Raw genomic sequence first — 18,587 nt, forward strand, 5'->3', positions numbered from 1 at the left:
CACATGGAAACTCCAGGTTCACCAGGGTGGATACCTGTGTTCAGCCTTTAGTCTCATCTCATATAAAGATCTCACAAAGTATCATGCCAGATTTGCTGGAATATGCAGACTTCCTGTGATTTATTGCCTCTGCCCCTAAGACACTGAGCAGAGCTATATAGCTTCATTATTCTTATCTGCATTCTTTCACCAACAAAAAAGACAAGGGAGAACTTGGGAGGTGATGCAAACAAAATCTCAATCACCTTTGCTCACTTTTTTATAAATACAGATTTTTATTCTAAAAGGAACGAAGCTGAAACAAGGAGGGGCAAGTGATCCAGCCTTTCCAATGCACTCTCATTTATTTCCCTGTCTTTCCTGTTTTGTTTGCTGTTTTCAGGTTCCTTATTCCACTCTCCCTTATTCCCTTACTAGCTTTCCCACTGCTAGTGTTTTACCTCTTCACCTAATCATGAGCAGGGTCTTTAATTCATGGCTAAGTTTGTAGTCATTGCTTTGCCTTTGCTCACACAACTGGTCCATGCTCCATTTTCCCAGAATCGATTTCCTTTCCAAAGATACACATCCTGTTCTCTGCACTTACCTCCCCAATCTCTTACAATTGTGCACATCTCAGGCTTTTCCCACTTTATCACCCAGTTCTTGCTCTGCAATATCCATAAGGTTCTCAGTCCCACAGTGTAACCAGTTCCACTACCCATTTCCATGTACTGCGCTGTCTCTAGTAATACCAGCTTCTCTGCAATTCCAACCTTCATGACACCTCTCTGTACAACCGGCAGGTCAGCGTGTCTCTGGCTGAATCTATTCATTTCCTGGCTACACCAGTAGAGAAGCAGGAAGAATCCTACTGCATCTGCATGAATGAAAGGAAAACTGTGGCTTGGGCAGTAACACCAAGATCTCTAGGTAAGAGGCTGGACAACAAGAAAATACTGGGATCAGATATCTGTGGATGACATCAGATCTTTGGTGTGATCAGATATCTGTGGATGACATCAGATCTTTGGTGTGAGGAGCTAGGTGACTCCAAACCTGTCTGGAAGGATCTTGTCTATGCCAGAAGTGAGAAGTCCAGCCCTGAGGCTGAGACACTACACTGGGATGCAGTTTCCATGTCCTAAACAAACTATTTAAGTATTACAAGACATTGTTTTCTTAACATTTGAATAGAAATCGCAAATTCCCTTAACACATGCAAAGCACTCAGACATTCCTGTTGTGGAGCTGAGAATGTCTTAGCTTAATGTGGCTGGGTCTGAAATGTTTTAATCAAAGCTTGCTTCCTCTGAAGCCTCCCAGAACAAGACTGATTTAGAAGACCTGCCCCTCCACTACTCTTCTTGCTGATGGACTAACACCTCCTTGGGTGGCCATCACAAAGGAGGTGTCCTGGAAGGCTGCAGCTGGATCAAGATAAAACACTGTCTCGAGTTTAGTTCTCCTCTTGGAAAAGCTCCTCTGTAATACACCAGAGAGTGCCCAGTACAAACACAAACCCACATTTCCTTGGCACTGCCCGGCAGGGCTGGCTGACCCCTGTTTCTTCCAGGGCAGGTGGAGTTCTCGGTGAGCACTGAGGCCCTGCAGAACCAGCAGCCCTGCGGGAATGCCATCGTGGAGACCCCTGAGAAAGGGCGGAAGGACACGGTCATCAGACAGCTGCTGGTGGAGGTATGTGGGCTGCTGAGTGTGGTGGCACAGAAAAGTATTAACAATTTCATGCTCCACAGCAACAGTTGCTGTATGATAAAGGTTTTCTAGTTTAGCCATGATAGCAGCAATAATGGCTTGTGTGACTCTTATTCTGCACACTTTTATAAAAGAAGCATTGATAAATCTCACACAGGCCAATAGAGCCCATAACTCATAATGTTGCCATTTCATAGTAAAAGCAGACTATTACATTACATAGTGGGACAGAAATAATAAAGCAGGCAATAATGACAGGTTTGTCCCAGACACATCATCTGGGAGATAAATGAGAACTCCTTGGTTTTACCTGTAATGAATCACAGGGATAGGTTGTAAATGGAAGACTTGCCAGAAACCTTATGTGTCTCCTCCAGCACATGGCCAGTAGTCTGGAATATGGAACAGTCACCACAATCTACAGATGTTTCCAAAGAAAACTACCATCATTGTTTTGAATTGTTTTTATTACACTTTTAAGAATGTTCAAAACAGTATGAACTTTTTATTTTTGCATTCTTTTGTACATTTTCTTCTTAAGCAGTGTTTTGCAATGATAAACCCACAGCTTTTTCCATGATAAATAGCCAGTCATAAAATTAATCCACAGTATAAGACTCCCTGTAATATTAATAGCAAACAAAGAGTATTAGCTTGTTGTATAGTGAAATCTATATAATATCACATCATAATATTGTCACTCCTATGCATGACAGGAAGGAATAATCGTATTTAACAAAATTAAGTCAGGAGTAACATATAACATTGCAACTCCTCCTTACATTGCAGACATTCCAATTTTCAGTAAGGCAGAGCTAGGATTCATGTAATATGTAACTTCAGAAAATGTTTTGCTAACCTAAATGTAATGATGGAACAACAATGCTATCTGTTAGGCTTTTTTTTTTTTTTTATTTCACTTATTTACAAATGAATTTGATTGTATAGTGCATTTCATCTATCAGGGCATGAATAACTGTTTAACATTTCAGGAAAACTTCCTAATTTCACATACGCCTTCAGGAAAAAGAGTGTTTATTTTGTTCTTTGAAGATACTGAAGACCAGAACTGTAAAGTCTTTTCTCCCAGATGGCGGGGGAGTGAAAATAACTGAATGAGCCTTAAAATTACTTCTGTCGCGGTGTCTGAGAGATTACTGGTCTTATCCTGTTACTGTAATGAGGTAATTAATCTACAGCAAGCCCTGACTGGATAGAATCAGAGATTAGCATCCAAGGCTGAACAATTACTTAGCAGGGGTGGATACAGTGTAACTTGCTTGAGGTGGAGCTGCATTGTCCCAAACACATGGATGTCAATATCCCCTGCAGCAGGCAGCGCAACCCAGGGAGAGAGAAGGGAGTGTGCCAGAGCCCCTGGGGTGTTCGTCCTCTTGCGCCTCAGGAAACCTAGCCTTGCTGAGAGCTAGTTGGGAAACAGGATGTTTTTTCACCCAGGAATTTCTCAGCTGGAAAGGAAAATCTTTCAAATAATTACAGTTTGTATGTTTTAATTTCCTGTTGAAATGTTCAAAAGCAGACAAAACAATGGATTTCTCATTTAGTTGCATTTCAGAATGGCACTGAAACAAACAAGAAGGTGCCTTTCAAACAGAAGCATTTAGCTCTGTCATAGTTTATCCTAAAAGCTTTTTCTTTTTTTTCCCCCTACTCTTTTAATCTTTCTCTGTCTTTTCATACTGAAGAATGAGAGACAATGTATTTTAACTTGTGAGAAAGTGAAGGTAATACCATTGTTTACATGCTGGAAAAAATTTTCAGCTGGCAAAAGTTGGGAAACAGTAATGAAGCAATGGGAACCCTCCTATTTGGAGGTTAAAAAAATAGATGCGAGGATCTCACTGAAATAAACTCTGACAAAACAGGTTTTCTAGTAAATATTTGATTCCTGAGTTTTATGCAGCATGTTTTCAACCAGCTCAACAGAAAACAGGGCTTCTTTGCTGACTTTAAAAATTAGGCTAGAAGTTTTTGAAACAGAGGGATGCAATCACCAGTTGACTGTGGCATGTATTTAAATTTTGGGTGTTGTAACGTGTCACTTGTGGGTGCATTGGAGTGCTCTAGTTGCCACCTTTCAAAGCTCTTACATGCATATCCTACCAGTGTCCCAGGTACTGAGCTGTCATTGCAGTCTGAGGAGTTCTGCTAGGCTGGGCCAAAGTGGAAGCACCTTGGAAGACACAGCCCTGTGGCTCTATTAGCACTATCAGTAACATCATCTTGCATGTTATCTGCATCATAACCTGTGAAGCTGCAGGGCCTCTCTCAGTAATAAGAAAGGAAGGAACATGTATTAAATTTCACGTTTGTAATTAGCCAGTATGTTATAGTCCTCAATTATCCTCAGTTTAGTACACGGAGAAAAAAACTTTGTAAGCAATTTCTAAAGACTTTTCATTATAAAGACATTATTACCACAGGAGAATTTATAAGTATTTAATTTTCTTAGACTCCGTTTTAGTTTCCCTCTTGATATTTCTTCCTTTTCTTTTTTGTTGTTATTGTTGTTTCTCATGTTTTGCTTTTTTTCTTGCCTTTTTCCCCCAAGCCGGAAGGGACTGAGGTGGAAACTACCTACAACTCTGTGCTCTGTGCATCTGGTAAGAGCCTTTTGCTTTCTAAGACCTTCTTTGCCGAGGTAGAGACTAAAGACAAAGGGAGAAGACAAGATTTGTGAATGTTCCGCCCTGAGAAGCAAGGTCTAGGGATGTGATAAAATTGAACAAACTAGATGTATGTCCAACTGGTAGTGTAACTAATTCTTCCTAAAGGAGAAGAGCTGAGGCTGTAATAGTCCTGCAATTACAGACACAGAAACATATGTCTTAGGAACTGAGGCTGGCCAGGTCCCTGTAGGGACAGAATATTCAGGATTTAATAGGGTTATCTCTAATGTCTTTCATGCAATGGGTGTAAAATCACAAACCAGACTCTGCAGTAAGCCAGTTCTGCACACCAAAGCAGAAGAGGCCAGAAAAATAGGCTGGAAAGTGTATTTGTGAGTCAAGGCCAGCTGACAGTGCCATGTAGAAGTCCATGACAGTCTGTGTGTGAGGATATTGCTGGCCCAACACAAAATTTGCAGGATGGGAAGCTTCCACAACAAAATTACAGATGAATGGATTTGTTGAAGGCAGGAAACCCCTGTGCAGGGTATGGTCTCTTACCCTCTTAGCTGCTACCCATGCATGTAGATATAGCCAGAATTGTAACCAAATTGATCTGGTTTTTATCCCAGAAAAGTCAATGTCAGAGCCAGTTTCCCTGGTTCTCCCAGAGACTGTAGTGGATGGCTCAGCCAGAGCATACTTCTCAGTGCTAGGTAAGTGAAAGATTCTTAAAGTGTCACATGCTATTTTGAAACACTGCCATGTTTCTTCAGGCTGTGCTCAGTCTACTGGCAAGCCCTGAACTGTGCTAATTTACACTGGCAATTGTCCTGTTCTCCAGGCGACATCATGGGCACTGCCATGCAGAACCTCCACCAGCTCCTCCAGATGCCATTCGGCTGTGGGGAGCAGAACATGGTCCTGTTTGCACCCAAAATCTATATCCTGGACTATCTGAACAAGACAGGGCAGCTGAGTGAGGAGGTCAAATCCAAGGCCATCGGATACTTAGTGAGCGGTGAGCTGGGACATGGCTTTTGCTTCTCTGTTCATTCCTTCCCTTGGCAACTGGATAGGGACACTATTGGCCACTGGCATGTATGATCTGGGGGAGGTTGCATTAAGGGAACATGTGGTAGGTCAGGTGTATATAATACAATATCTGTAAGAGAGAGAGAATCTTGCACTTTTAGATGGAGGTGCAGGGTGAGAGAGGACAGCATCCAAACAGGAACATAGAAAAAGGCCAGGACTGGCAATAACTCAGAGTTATCTCCGTGAGAAAAGGGATACATGAAACACATAAATCAAGCTGCATCCATTAATTATGGCAGCTGCTTATGTAGATCTCAGACCTTCCTTAGGATTAAGATTTAGAAAGTGTCACTCACCTTCGACTAGGCCAGAATTTTAACACACTAGCTAGGATATGCTGGCAGACATAACACCGGTACATATGGACACAGTAGGTATCTGCTGACTAACAAGGGACTGTTTTTACTCAGTTATTTTGCAGAAAAATTACACTTCCTCGAATGAAAATATCCTGTTTTCTGCATCCCTATTCTGTGTGGGGCTCACCTTTGTATCCAGTTCTCCTCTGGGAACTGCTTTCCCATTTCTCTCAAGTCTGGGATACATTTACCTCTCCTCATCAAGTGTAGGCCAGAGAGCAGCAATGACCGCAGATACCCAGTTTCCAGGTGTTTTAGGAGAGAGAAAGAGCACAAGGATGGAGGTACTCAGAGCTGTGGGTTTGCCTGAACTTCCATTGTAACACTGAGCAGCATAGCTCACACTTGTGCCATAAGAAGGGGGACACTGTGTCCCATGTCTGCTACATTTCCTTTGCATGGCTCCTTGAAAAGTACTGTGACAACTAAAATATTCTTCCACTCTCTATTTCAGGGTATCAAAGGCAATTGAACTACAAACACTGGGATGGTTCTTATAGCACCTTTGGGCCCCATTATGGGCAAGTTGGGAATACCTGGTAAGAGTTCAGTACCGCTGGCTTTTCATTTCTGCTTTTCATGCCCTCCCTTTCCTCAGTGTTCTCTTGTGCTTGGTCATTGTGGAGGTTGAAATGGAGGTGGAGATGAAATGATAATCATGGCATCATAGGATAATCATGTGGGATAATGGAGGAGGGAAGGATGCTAAGGGAGATGCCTTTTAGGTTTGCAATGCTGCACTGATAGCTATTTACCTCCCCTGACACCCTTCTTCAGCTCAAGTGAGGCTGACCTGCAGGATGCCCTAGCTAGTTCTTGTAAGCAGAAGATGCTGATGCATCCCCAGAGTGCCATTGCCCACCTACCCGCAGCCCTCAGGGCTATGAATGGCAGGCTCCATTTACCATTGGTCCCTATCTCACCAAGTCACTGATCTAGGTCACAGTTTCCAACCAGCCCCCTGTGATCAAGTCCTGTAGCCTCTACTGCTTTCCTCCAGAACAGTGATGCCCACATGGGCCCTATGACCTATGATGGATACGGGGCCTGCTCAGGATGTCTCAGTTCCCTCTGTCACTTTCAGGCTCACAGCCTTTGTCCTCAAGTCCTTTGCCCGGGCCCGGCCTCACATCTTCATAGATGAGAAGCACATCCAGGATGCTTTGGTTTGGCTCACTCAAAAGCAGAAGGAGAATGGCTGTTTCCGCAGTTCTGGGACACTCCTGAACAACGCCATAAAGGTAACATGTCTGCCTGGTTGGCTCCGCATGGGCTTTGTCAGGCTGGAACTTGACCATAAGTCACTCTGACACCAACAGAACTATTTCAGCACTTCGGGGTTGGGGAGGAGGGGGAGTTAAATATGTGAGCTATCACAGAAGCAGGAAGAAGCCAACAGCAGCTTCTGAAGGACTTACCATGAGAAGGAGGCTGGAAGAATTTGTCCCTGCAGGATGTAGTTATGTAGCACAGGGAGAAGCCAGTGGTGCTGTGTGGGATCAACATCTACTTCTGTGGTTCCCTGCAGGGTGGAGTGAATGATGAGATCACGCTGACGGCCTACATCATTATTGCATTGCTGGAGATTCCTCTGCCTGTAACCGTACGTGTCTGCACCCCAACTCGAGCCACACATGGTACTAATCTGCCCTACTAGCAGCGGCCCAGATTATCAGGTCCCTTTACTTTTTGAAAGAAGAAGTCCTGTCTGAATATTCTTTCCATTCAAGCCTAGACCGGAATAACATTTTTCCTCCATTTTTCTCCCCTGTCCAATCCTGTCTCCCATATACACATTTCACTTCAGCTTTTTCTGAGTTCTCTTGTGGAGAATCAAGATTTTGCTCCTTTAAGAGAGTACAGCTTGGATTAACAGTGAGTTAAATAATATTTAAATATCTGAAATGAGCCAAATACAGGTTTTCTACACCCACAAAAATCTCCTTTTGTTTGTTGGAATAGTACATTCCTGTTGACCACTTGTATGAGCCTATTGTTCTGACACAACAGCACAGGTCTGTAAAAAAAGGTGGCACACTCAGGGATTCATTCTCATTTTCTCTGCCTGTTCTAGATTGTTTTATGGGACATCCTCGTCCTTAATGCTTGGGAAATAAGGTATACCTATAGGTAATAAGGTATACCTATAGGGAATACCATAAACGGTAGTCTGTGAAAAGCCTGAGGCCTACTTAAAAGCAATGTGGGTTTGGTCATTCTGATCTCTGAGTCTGTGATCCCCTCACTGTGAGACAAGCCTCTGGTGCAGGTAAAATTGGGGTGTGAATTGCAGCAGAAGGAGTGCTGAGCCAGGACGGTTGCTGGGCTGCTGAAATCCCTCTGGTCCAAACATAGTAGGGACTATTTTGTGTTGAAAGTTTTTTCTTATATAGTGAGAACCAGCAGAAGGAATTATTTTGTCGGTAAGGTGACATGGATGACAATAACTTCACCATAAGAGTATTCTTTCTTTGGTATGTGTTGTGTTTAGAAGGCAAGTTCTCAGGCAGAACTGTATTGGATAACAAGGATGTTTTTCATCTCCCTGTCTGAGCCTAAAAGTGACACTGAATGTGAAGGGGTTTGTCAGAATCTGATTGGGATGTGGGTGCATTTCAAGTTAAGCTGTGTGAACTGCTGAGCATAGCACAGCCCTTAGGTATTTAATGCTATTGGCAAGCATACAGAGTATTTCTGCAAGTAAAATAAGCCATATTAGATCCCTCATAAAAAACTTATTAGTACTGTCCTCAGCACGTGTATCTACTGCCACGTCCTGTCATTAGGCTGAACTCCTCCTCAACGGTTACCATACAAACAGTAGTAAGCATAGAAAACCTTAGGTGAGGCATCAACCCAACCAATTTCATTTTTATTCTTTCCTTTCTCAAAAGCAGCTGAATTGCTTCTCCAAAAGTGATCACAAAAGATTTCATCTTCCAGTACCCACGCAGGGAAGGCAAAGTACAAAGCCACTGAAAAATAAGTCTTTTCCTTCTAGACCATTGATTAAGCTGTAAATGTGCTGTTAGGCTGCAGATCATGGCATGCCCCCCTGCAGTGTTATTGCTTCAATTTTATACCAGTTTTTCCATCACAAATGAGGAATAGTCATGTGTCTTGCTGAAGGGTCATGGGGTGACAGTGTCTGTTACTTAACACTATGTAAAGTAGCTACATTTTCCTTTGCGGTAGCGACTGTGCTCTTAAACCATACTTGAGATTCTGGCTTCAAAAAGACATGCATTGTTGATGTTAACATGCCACAAAAATATTCCAGAAAATAGAAAAAAATATATTCTTTCTTGTGCAGAGGTAGAATTTACATCCAAACTAGAAGCTACGTTATCAAGTTCCAGCAAAACGAAATTTTTTCAGAAGGCCCTGGAAAAGGGTAACTAAACAATAAAAAGGAAAGGATAGAGCAGAGGGTGAAAGTACCAAACAGTCTCAGGGTGATAGCTAGAGGAGGAAAGCAAGTATCCAGTACATCTACAGAGAACTCCCCTTGCCCTGAGACAATCAGGCCAGTAATTCTTCACAAGGCAGAAGGGTTGGAGCCCTGATTCACAGTCTTTAAATCAAACTGGGAAAAAACATTACAACAAGATGTATAAAAGAAAAGCAGATACAAGATAAGGAAGAGCCTTTGGCTGCCCATTCGTTCCAGAGGGTATTGGACCTGGAGGGGAAGGGATACACAAGCGGACAATCTCTGTCAGACAGGGGAGCGGGGATGTCAAGGGTCCATAGGTACCATCCGATTCCTGTTGTTCTAAGATGGACCTCAGTGTGAGCTCTGGCTGCTCCAGCTCAGTCTCTCTCTCCCCAGCACTCGGTGGTGCGTAATGCTCTGTTCTGCCTGGAAACAGCAGCAGATGAGAAAGAAAACCACGTGTACACCAAGGCACTGATGGCGTACGCCTTTGCCCTGGCAGGGAAGGTGGAGAAGCGGAAGGCATTGCTTGGCTCACTTGAAAAGGAAGCTGTGAAAAAGGGTGAGTGCTCCTGGTGGGACATCTCTTTCTTCCAACCCACTGGCCTTACATCTTCCCTTGATAAAATGGCTTTTGTTAGTGGGGCAATGGCTGCAGGAAATGGCTTCTGTGGGCGGGGAAAGGTGGAGGGAGAGGAAACACTTGGGCAAAGGGGTTGCGTTTTTGACAACTGCCTCTCAGTGCCCAGTCCTACTTCTCTGCTCCAAGGGGGTTCATCAGGAAGCACCAGGCACCATCCCCATCACTGCTGAACTAAAGGGTAGCTCTGCTAGCGTCTCTCCTCAGCCCGCTCCTCTTGCCACACCAGGCACTGCTTAGCAAAGACCAAAGACTTAGCAATGTTTATGGCCACTCCTTCCTTCCAGTGCATGTGCTCAACATAGGACAAAGCTGACCTTGCACAGCATAAGGGACGATAAATCAGAGAAGAGCTGCATGTGCTGAGAGAGAAGGCGAACATACAGGTCATTTCAGAGGCCATAGAGTAAGCTCTGAGTCTTCCAGGAACTCATGTAACGACTCGGAAGCATTCTGGTAAAGTCAGGCCGGACAGTGGGTTTGTCCAAGCGTTGGGTAGCAGGGTTGTGAGGGAAATATCCCCAGCTCCTTTTGCCTTTCCCACCTGCAGGTGACTACCAAGCCCTGCTCACAGTCCTTGGGTCATTTTGCCTCACAGAGCTTGTCACTGCCCAACCCCAGCATCTCTACTCAACAAGGTGCTCTGCCTGGTGCTCTGCTGGTGCTCAAGCCCATAAATGCCTCCATGAATCTGGAGTCTAGGACAAAGCGGTATCCAGGCCTGAGGACTGAGCCTCAGCAGTCTCAGGCTAGTTGCAGCAAGCAAAGAGCTGTCTAACCCTTCCCATTTCATCCTACGTGACAGGTGCATCCTGGGGGCTCTGCCCTCCAAACTGGACCGGCAGCAGATCAAGAACTGCCTTTCAATAACTACTAATAATTGCTTGTTGTCTTGTCTCCATGCTCCCTGCCTTCTGTGAAGATGGGTCTGTTCATTGGCAGCGGCCTGGGAAAGAGCCAGAGGTTGATCTCCCGTACTATCGCTACCGAGCTCCCTCTGCTGAAGTGGAGATGACGGCCTACGTGCTCCTTGCTTACCTCACCATGCAGCCAGCACCTTCCCAGGAGGAGCTGTCATTCGCATCTCTTATTGCAAAGTGGATCAGTGGTCAGCAGAATCCCAACGGAGGCTTCTCCTCCACCCAGGTGAGCTGCTTCCCTCCTGCGACCTCACATCAATGTCAGAAGACGGGAAGTGTCAGAGACCCAGGTGAGAGCCCAGTAGGGTTCACCAGGGCAGGGACTGTACCCCTGCAGTATATCCCTGCAGTGTCTACCATGGTTGCCAAGTTCCCAAGAGGCTAGAGGCTAGTACGTCAGGTAGTGCCTCTGGGAATGACTGATCTTGTGGTTAATGACCTGGCTTTCTTGACACCGCGGGGCAGAATGGTAAGGACACATGGGACGTGTGTCTGTGCCATTGGAGAGGGCTGCCACTGCAATTTGTCTGTGCATATGAGGTTGCTGCTTCACCCTGGGGCGAGCGAGTGAAGGCTGCGCAGAGCTCCACACCAGGGAGCTCAGGGAACATGCAACTGCTGTGCAGAGGACACAGGAAGGGAATGGAAACATGCAAAAGCTGCTCTTTCCCTCTCTCCTTTGGACTTAAAACTGGAGAAAGTGAAGAATGGAGGGAGGATGCCCGCCAACAGCAAAGGGCAGGCTGTGGGAGGACAGGCTGTGGAAAAGCTGACTGTATTCTCCTGGGTGCCGGGACCCCTCTCTTTCAGGACACAGTGGTGGCTCTCCAAGCCCTGTCCCTGTACGGAGCTCTCACCTATGCCAAGAGCGGAGCAGCTTCCAAAGTGACCCTGCGGTCTGGAGGGGACTTCCAGCAAGACTTCCAAGTGGATCCCACAAACCGGCTGCTGCTCCAGCGCGTGCCCCTGCCCCAGGTGCCAGGGGAGTACAGCACGGAGGTGTCTGGTGAAGGATGCGTCTACCTGCAGGTGAGGGTGATGGGGGCAGGTGGCATTGTGGGAGGAGAGCCCCTCGCCAGGCAGGAGCCAGGGAGAGTGCAGAAGGGACAGGGGAGAGGGGAGGAGTGGGAGGGAAGGCTCTGGGAGAGGCAAGAGAAGAAGAGTAGAGGTGTGTGTGGAGGAGAAAGAGTGGGAGGCAAGGAGGGAAGGATCCGCAATGTGGAGGAGCTGTGGGAATGCGAGAAGTGGGGAGGCAGGACGGGGAGAGGATGGTCTCTCTCACGTGCTGAGCATGCACACACACCTGCTCACACAGAACTGATGGCTCTCCCTAGACAAGCCTGAGGTACAATGTGCAGCCCACACAGCAGGATGCACCCTTCATGCTCCATGTGTACACGATCCCAGAGACATGCGAGGACTCCAAGGCTCACAAGGTCTTTGACATAGGCATAAATGTCAGGTGAGTCTGTGTTTGGGTCTGAGCCTTCCTGAGAAGCCACGGGAGCTGGAGGAGGTCTGGTGCTCTGGGCTGAGCCAGTCTGGAAGCCCTGGAGGGGCAGTGCATCCCTGGAAGAGTGGGCAGGAAGCAGCTGCACTGGGAGGAGAGGCTGTGGAAGAAGGACATGTCCTGCAGTGGTGGAGCTGTGTGGGCAGCAGCCCAGGGCTGGGCTAGTGAGAGGCTGCATAGGTGACGAGGAGGCCCTGGCATAGCTAGAGAAGAAGGTGCTGGACTGTCAGGACGTGGTGGGGTCCAAGTGTTATGGCAAAGGTGGAAGTGCCCCCAGCTTCCACTTGAGGTGCACTGAATCTTTGTGGCTTGGTTTCTTAGTTACACTGGGGAGCGCAACGGCTCCAACATGGTGATTGTTGATGTGAAGATGCTGTCAGGATTCATCCCCGTGAAGTCCTCCGTGAGAAAGGTAGGATGTTTTGTGAAGCATTTCTTTGAGTATATCTGTCCTTAATCAGGGGCATCAATTTCATTATTTAAAGGAGTATCTAATTCTTCTCCTGGTATCTTCTTCCACTGTTAGACCTGTCCCTCTTTTCCTCCAGTTCTTCCATGCCTCAGCTGTGGAGGAGGGTTGATTGAGGGATGCCAGCAGCAGCACTCCCTTCCAACCCCTCAAGCACTCGTGGTAGCTTGCAGTAGCTCAAATACATGCACAGTTTGGCCCTGAGACCGAGAGCTGGGAGGAGACCATCAGGTCTAATCTCAGGGACTCAAGAGCCTTGGGAGATCTATGACAGCTGCGAAAATACTGGTCCCTCGTTCCATTTTTGTGTTGAGGAAGTGCAAGACCATGAGATGGTGGGAACTGAGGGAAGACTTACTGTGCGGGGCTTCACACAAGAGTATTTGCCCTGGGAAGTACCCTCACTGTGCTTTACTTCTCAGCATCCACCTGCTGAGGTTCTAGGGGTGGGAGGAAGCTTAGATTAGTTGAAAGAGGGTTGACTAAATTCCCTTCAGATCAGCAACCTCTTCCATGTATCTTCTTTCCAGCTCTCAAACACCTGGTTTCACCAGATCCAACGGACAGAAGTGAGCACAAACCATGTTCTGCTGTACCTAGAGCAGGTGAGGACTAACCCAGGGCTACCGTGGGGCACACAGTGAGCCGTGCAGCACACTGGCAATACCATGCGCAGAGATAGAGAGCAACGCTAAGCATCTCCAGGCTTGTAAACACAAAACATAAACCTGTCTGCCGCTGACCTTGTCTCTGTCTCATAGGAGACACCTCTGTCCCAGCCCTCAGCAGGCTTTCCCTCCGCCCCGCGCACAGATCGGGCCCTGACATCCCCACCAGACAGAGCCTCCCCCAGTGTGGGGAAAGGCCCCAGGGTTTCCCCTTGCCCCTCAGCCGGGCCTGCAGCCCCCGCACCCTGCAGGGCCCAGGCACGGGTGGCAGGGGAGAGCGAGGGGGCCTGGGGGCGGGGGGGGGGCGGGGGGGAGCCCGGGGCAGTGCGGAGCCGCCCCTGAGCCTCCGCCGCTTCCCTTCCCCAGCTGGGCAGCGAGACCCTCAGCTTCTCCTTCGCGGTGGAGCGGGACGTCCCCGTGCAGGGCCTGAAGCCAGCTCAGGTGAAGGTCTATGACTACTACGAGACAGGTGAGTGCAGGGCTGGGGGTGCCCGTGGGAGCGAGGGCGAGCAGCGGGACGCGCGGAGGGGCGCGGCAGCTGTGGGGACCCGCAGCTGCCCCTGGCGTGGGCCCCTTCTCGGCCCCGCGCTGCCTGAGCTCTCCGAGTGCAGAGCGGCCGGAGGGCTGGAGGCCGCCCCCCTGCCCTCCTCCCTGCTGCTCCGGCCCGGGCAGGCCCCAGAGAACAACGGGGGGGCAGGTCCGGGCAGTGGTGACGCTGTGGGGATCCCTGCACGGCTGCCCCTCACACCGGCGGCTGCTGTGCAGCCGCCCTCCCCTGCGGGAGAGGGCGGAGGAGGCCATCTCCCCAGCCCTCCCACCGCGGCGCCTGCAAGGCCTGTCCTGCCTCCCGGGGAGAGGAGCCGTCCCGCGGGGCAGAGCCGCGGGCGCTGGCGGTCCCGTGTTGAGCTCCGGCCCCGGAGCGCAGCCGTGCCCGTGCTTCCAGGCAGTCCTGGCGCTCCTCGAGTCTCTGCTGTCCCGGCTGCTGCGCCAGGGTGGCGGCAACAGAGTCATCGCTCCCGCCCCAGCGTGCTGGCAGAAGGTGCCTGAGCAGCCCTTGGGCACACTGGGGTGGAGACCTGCTGGGGCTGCCTCTGCGGGGTGGCTCTGCCTTGCTGCTGCGGCCTCCGGACAGGGCCCTGACTGGGGCTCCCTCCCACCCAGCTGGGATCTCTGGGGGGAGGTCGGGGATGGGGGCAGTGGCCTGCTGTGGGGTCTGGAGAAGTGTCTCCCTGGCACCCGTCCCTCTGCCGGGAGTGCTGAGGGGCTCTGACAGCCCGCTCTCGCTCTCCCCTTCTGTTTTCCAGATGAGTTTGCCACACAGGAGTACAGCGCTCCCTGCACCACAGGTAGGGTACCAAAAGCCCTTTCTTTCTTCACAGTTCTTTACATCTTCTTCATTGTATTTTTGGTCTTCCAGCCAGCCCTTGTCTCATTCTGCTCAATGGGTAATTTGGATGAGATTGGCGCAACTCGCACAGATTTTGTATGCAAAACTATGAGCACAGGAGGTACAATGTTGTTGACTCATTCAAAATCCACGATCCCTGAATTCTCAGAGTGGTTTCCATAGTCAGGTTCTCCTGGCTTGAATGAAGGTTGTGTCCCTATTGTTCTGTTACTGCCCCTTGGACTTCTTTGAGAGCAAGTTTCTTATTCTTCTTGTCTCAGATTTTAGGTACCTTCTGGTCCTTCCTGAGAGCTCCAGCTAGTGTAGCTGTGGGATCATGCTGAGGGGACTTGGCTCTTTCGAACCACCTGGCACGCTCCTCCCCAAAAGCACTCTGTCTAGAGCAATAGAGCAAATCAAGGCCACCAAAAGATATCCCGTAAAGCAGCATGTCATGATCTGACCTACCATGATTTCATGCTGTGCTCCAGAACCTCCTGCCCAAGCCTGGCACACCTTTTCACTAAACCTGTAATGCTGTGCTGCTCTTAGCCCCTCACTTCCTACTCTGAGCATGGGCCCATACCTGCAGTAGGAAGTCCCTCCCAACCCTTGCTATTGAAGAGGTAAGTGTTGGGCTCTTATAGCAACCTGGGCTTGCATCTCTTGTATGGTGACAGAAAAGTGCCCTGGTGGTAGACCCCACCTGTACACACAGCCACATCACTCATCTGTGGGAGGGTCATAGTTCACCAGTATGGCACCCTAGCCTGCTTAGCAACTGTATGTGGCAAAGCCCACAGTGGTGCTGGCACATTGCAGCATGCCTTTAAGCACTGCCATTCTCCGTGGATTCCAAGAGATGGCAAGGTTGCCTTTGGTGCTACTATCTGGAGCAACAGCTGCTTCCTGCTCAGCTACCCTGCTGCCCAAGGAGGAGGGGGGGGTCTCTCAGGAACCAGGTGTTCCTCATGACCCTAGGCAGCCAGCCCTCAGTCTTGGTTTGGAGTCTGAGCTAGCCAGACAGAGAGGCTATGATCTTTGGGAGGTTCTCTGCAGTGCAAGGCCACATGTGTTTGGCTTAGGAGCACAAGTAATGTAGGAGCTTCTGTGGAAGGCCCTGACCAGCAATACTTCTGTCCTATATGGAGTCTTCCAATATGAAGACTGGCAGGTCTGGCTTCCCATCAGTTACCCAGTTTCAGGTGTTTGGAATGTAGATCCTTCTGGAAAGCACTGAGACCCTGGGAAGTCGTTTTTCACAGGGCCTGACTGTGGCATCTGAGAGCAGAGAAAAAGTGATTTGGACTTCGGAAAGGCGAAAGTTTTGTCTCTTGCTGGTGGTAAATGGTGAAATTTATCTCTTTTTGTGTTCTTATCTGGTGTCTGGGAAAATAGCCCGAGCTCCCATGCTTTTACTCCATACTGCTTGCTAACCTGGGCTGTGTTCGTAGGTACAGCTGTGTTCTGCTGATTCTGAGCCTACAGCCTCCCTTCATGGAAAAAAGGTGCATAAGTCCTAAGATAGACACTAAGTGAACAGTAAAACATTTCCAGAGGTTATGTTGGTGTGGTCTGGCTGTCCAGTCTGAGGCTAGGAGGGAGGCTTTAGATTTTAAGCTACTCTTCCCCATGTGTGCTAAAAGACAAAGATTTTATCCTCCTTGGAAAAGATGATGGGAAATTGCTAGTTAAGAGGTCCATCCACTGGTCTAGGTGTCCAAAGGTGCTCTGCACTGACTAAAAGGCAGATCTCAGTTGCAAAGCAGAAAGCTGCCTTCTCTGCCCTGAACAGTGCTGTCCACTGGTGCAGCATATTCCACTCTCTGCAGAGAAATAAATACACTTTAAGAGCATGTCTCATTGCTGCAGTGAACATCCTTGCTGCCTGTTTGCACTGTGCTCCTGTGTCCATCCCAGTTGTGATAAATTCCATTCCGCTTATGTCTCCCAGTGGGTTAGAAAGAGACTCAGCCTTCTCTTAATCTCACATGGCTTTGAAGGTGACATGAGTGTTGAGTGCTATGGATGACCCTCAACCCCAGTCAAACAGCAACTCACTCTCCTGTACTGTGCTTCACACACAACCTGGCTTCCCAAACCCACATCTTGCTCTCTCTGTCTCTCAGCCTGAGAGAGGGAACTGGCATATCTCTCTAACTCCTGTATCCTCCCATCTTCTTTCATCCTTGCAGAGGAAGTAGATCAGGGCAATGCATGAAGAATATTCCCAGTTGCTGGAACCTGCCTACCCCACTACCACCACCACCATCTATGGAGAAGATGGAGTGACAGATGAATAGTGCCTGCAAGGAATGGGAAATGAACTTTACAAATAAATTAACTCTACTCACCAATGATTTTTGAACAGTTTATTCCCAATTCTATTTCTTTCTGCTCAGCCTCCAGTCACAGCTTTAATCTCCCTGGCTTCTTAGGTTGAAGAGCATCCCATCCAGCCATGCCTGTGTGCAGGGCAATAAGGCTGACAAGTGAGAGGAAAAAAAAAAAGAGGATGGAATGATTTAAGTTGGAGTCAGCCTTTCTAATGTAGCCCTCTCAAGTGTTATGTACTCTGAACTTGTCATCTGAGATCCTGTCTAATCAACAGAGACGGATAGGTACTTCTTGAGAACAATTTCTCTCCCCTGGCTTAGAAACCATAACCTTGATTGAACTGGTCTCTGCAGGTGCTTATCCATCTCCCACTGGTAGGCAGCCTGGATGATCAGCTAATGTTACATGAAGTTCAGCCTCTCTGATGTGCCTCATAGACACCCGTTCCAGGATTGTTTCTTGTTTGTAGAAGAGTGGGAGGAGATACACACTCTGCCCTCTTGTAAGATTAGAGCGTGCATGGGAGAGCAGGAGGGATGTCTGTGTGCATTATGCCTTCAGCTGCTAACTTAAAATGGCCTGTTCTCCAGTTGAAGCTTGGGCCTTCTTGTGGAAACTTCCGTATCTTCTGCCTGCTGCTTCTGGGAGATTCCCAAGGAGAAGTTATTGGCATTTGCCAGTAACCTACCTACCTAAGTCTAGTTTAAATGGCACATTTATTTAAATCATAGAGTTGCTTTGGTCCATAGTCCTCTTAGATATCTCCAGGAATGCTCCCCTTTTCTTGGTTTTGTCCCATTAATTTCTGGGTTTAACTTTTGAATGGCAGAACGATCTTATGTGACTGTTATTCTCATTAAATGCTTATTGTTCATAGGTATCATGGCTTATTGTGTATCCAAAGTACGCACAGCTAGTTGTTCCATCCAGTTTTTTTTAGTGTGCCTATCCAAACAGTGTTATTGAGAACAAATAAAGTTCTTCATCTGTTTTGCTAGATATTAATATTATGTCACTTTGTCTCCTGTGGTGTTTGGCATTTACTCACTCAAGACCTTTTTGACACCTCATATTCAGTCTATGGAATGAACTGGCTTCAGTGAAAGCTGAGCAAAATTTCTAATCAAGCATGAATGCTAATTGCATTTTGTTTTGATTTAGAAATAGTAAAACCATCTCATTTCCTACCATGAGGCAATTACTTTTCCAAAGCAACATAGTTTTTGTTTGGTGAATGAAACTGTTTTGATTTTAGACCATTGTGATTTGCCTTTGAAGCACACAATTCTTGCTTCATGGGGATAGAAACTCAGTGTTCAGACATTCCTGTATTTCCTTAAGGCAGCTTTGCTAACGTTTCCTACATGGTATACCACGGAGGACCTGCAAGTATGTGACTTTAATGATTCACAACCTAGTCAAGCAGAGAGATGTTAAA

At 47.7% G+C, this 18,587-nt stretch overlaps 1 protein-coding gene across 1 annotated transcript in view; it reads left to right on the plus strand.

The window, feature by feature from the left end:
* The window catches only part of LOC140646585 (alpha-2-macroglobulin-like), a 40,656-nt gene extending 23,623 nt beyond the window's left edge, over window positions 1-17,033 (plus strand). The window contains exons 20-36 of the mRNA XM_072850754.1: window positions 786-912; window positions 1,556-1,677; window positions 4,268-4,319; window positions 4,958-5,041; window positions 5,170-5,346; window positions 6,237-6,321; window positions 6,867-7,023; window positions 7,311-7,385; window positions 9,615-9,780; window positions 10,781-11,004; window positions 11,589-11,807; window positions 12,113-12,240; window positions 12,610-12,700; window positions 13,288-13,362; window positions 13,792-13,894; window positions 14,730-14,771; window positions 17,008-17,033. Coding sequence (XP_072706855.1) covers window positions 786-912; window positions 1,556-1,677; window positions 4,268-4,319; window positions 4,958-5,041; window positions 5,170-5,346; window positions 6,237-6,321; window positions 6,867-7,023; window positions 7,311-7,385; window positions 9,615-9,780; window positions 10,781-11,004; window positions 11,589-11,807; window positions 12,113-12,240; window positions 12,610-12,700; window positions 13,288-13,362; window positions 13,792-13,894; window positions 14,730-14,771; window positions 17,008-17,033 — 1,953 coding nt within the window. The remainder of the gene's footprint in view (window positions 1-785; window positions 913-1,555; window positions 1,678-4,267; window positions 4,320-4,957; window positions 5,042-5,169; window positions 5,347-6,236; window positions 6,322-6,866; window positions 7,024-7,310; window positions 7,386-9,614; window positions 9,781-10,780; window positions 11,005-11,588; window positions 11,808-12,112; window positions 12,241-12,609; window positions 12,701-13,287; window positions 13,363-13,791; window positions 13,895-14,729; window positions 14,772-17,007) is intronic.
* The last annotated feature ends 1,554 nt before the right edge of the window (window positions 17,034-18,587 follow it).

The sequence above is a fragment of the Ciconia boyciana genome, chromosome 1, assembly GCF_034638445.1.
Source record: "Ciconia boyciana chromosome 1, ASM3463844v1, whole genome shotgun sequence".
NCBI classification, from domain to species: domain Eukaryota; kingdom Metazoa; phylum Chordata; class Aves; order Ciconiiformes; family Ciconiidae; genus Ciconia; species Ciconia boyciana.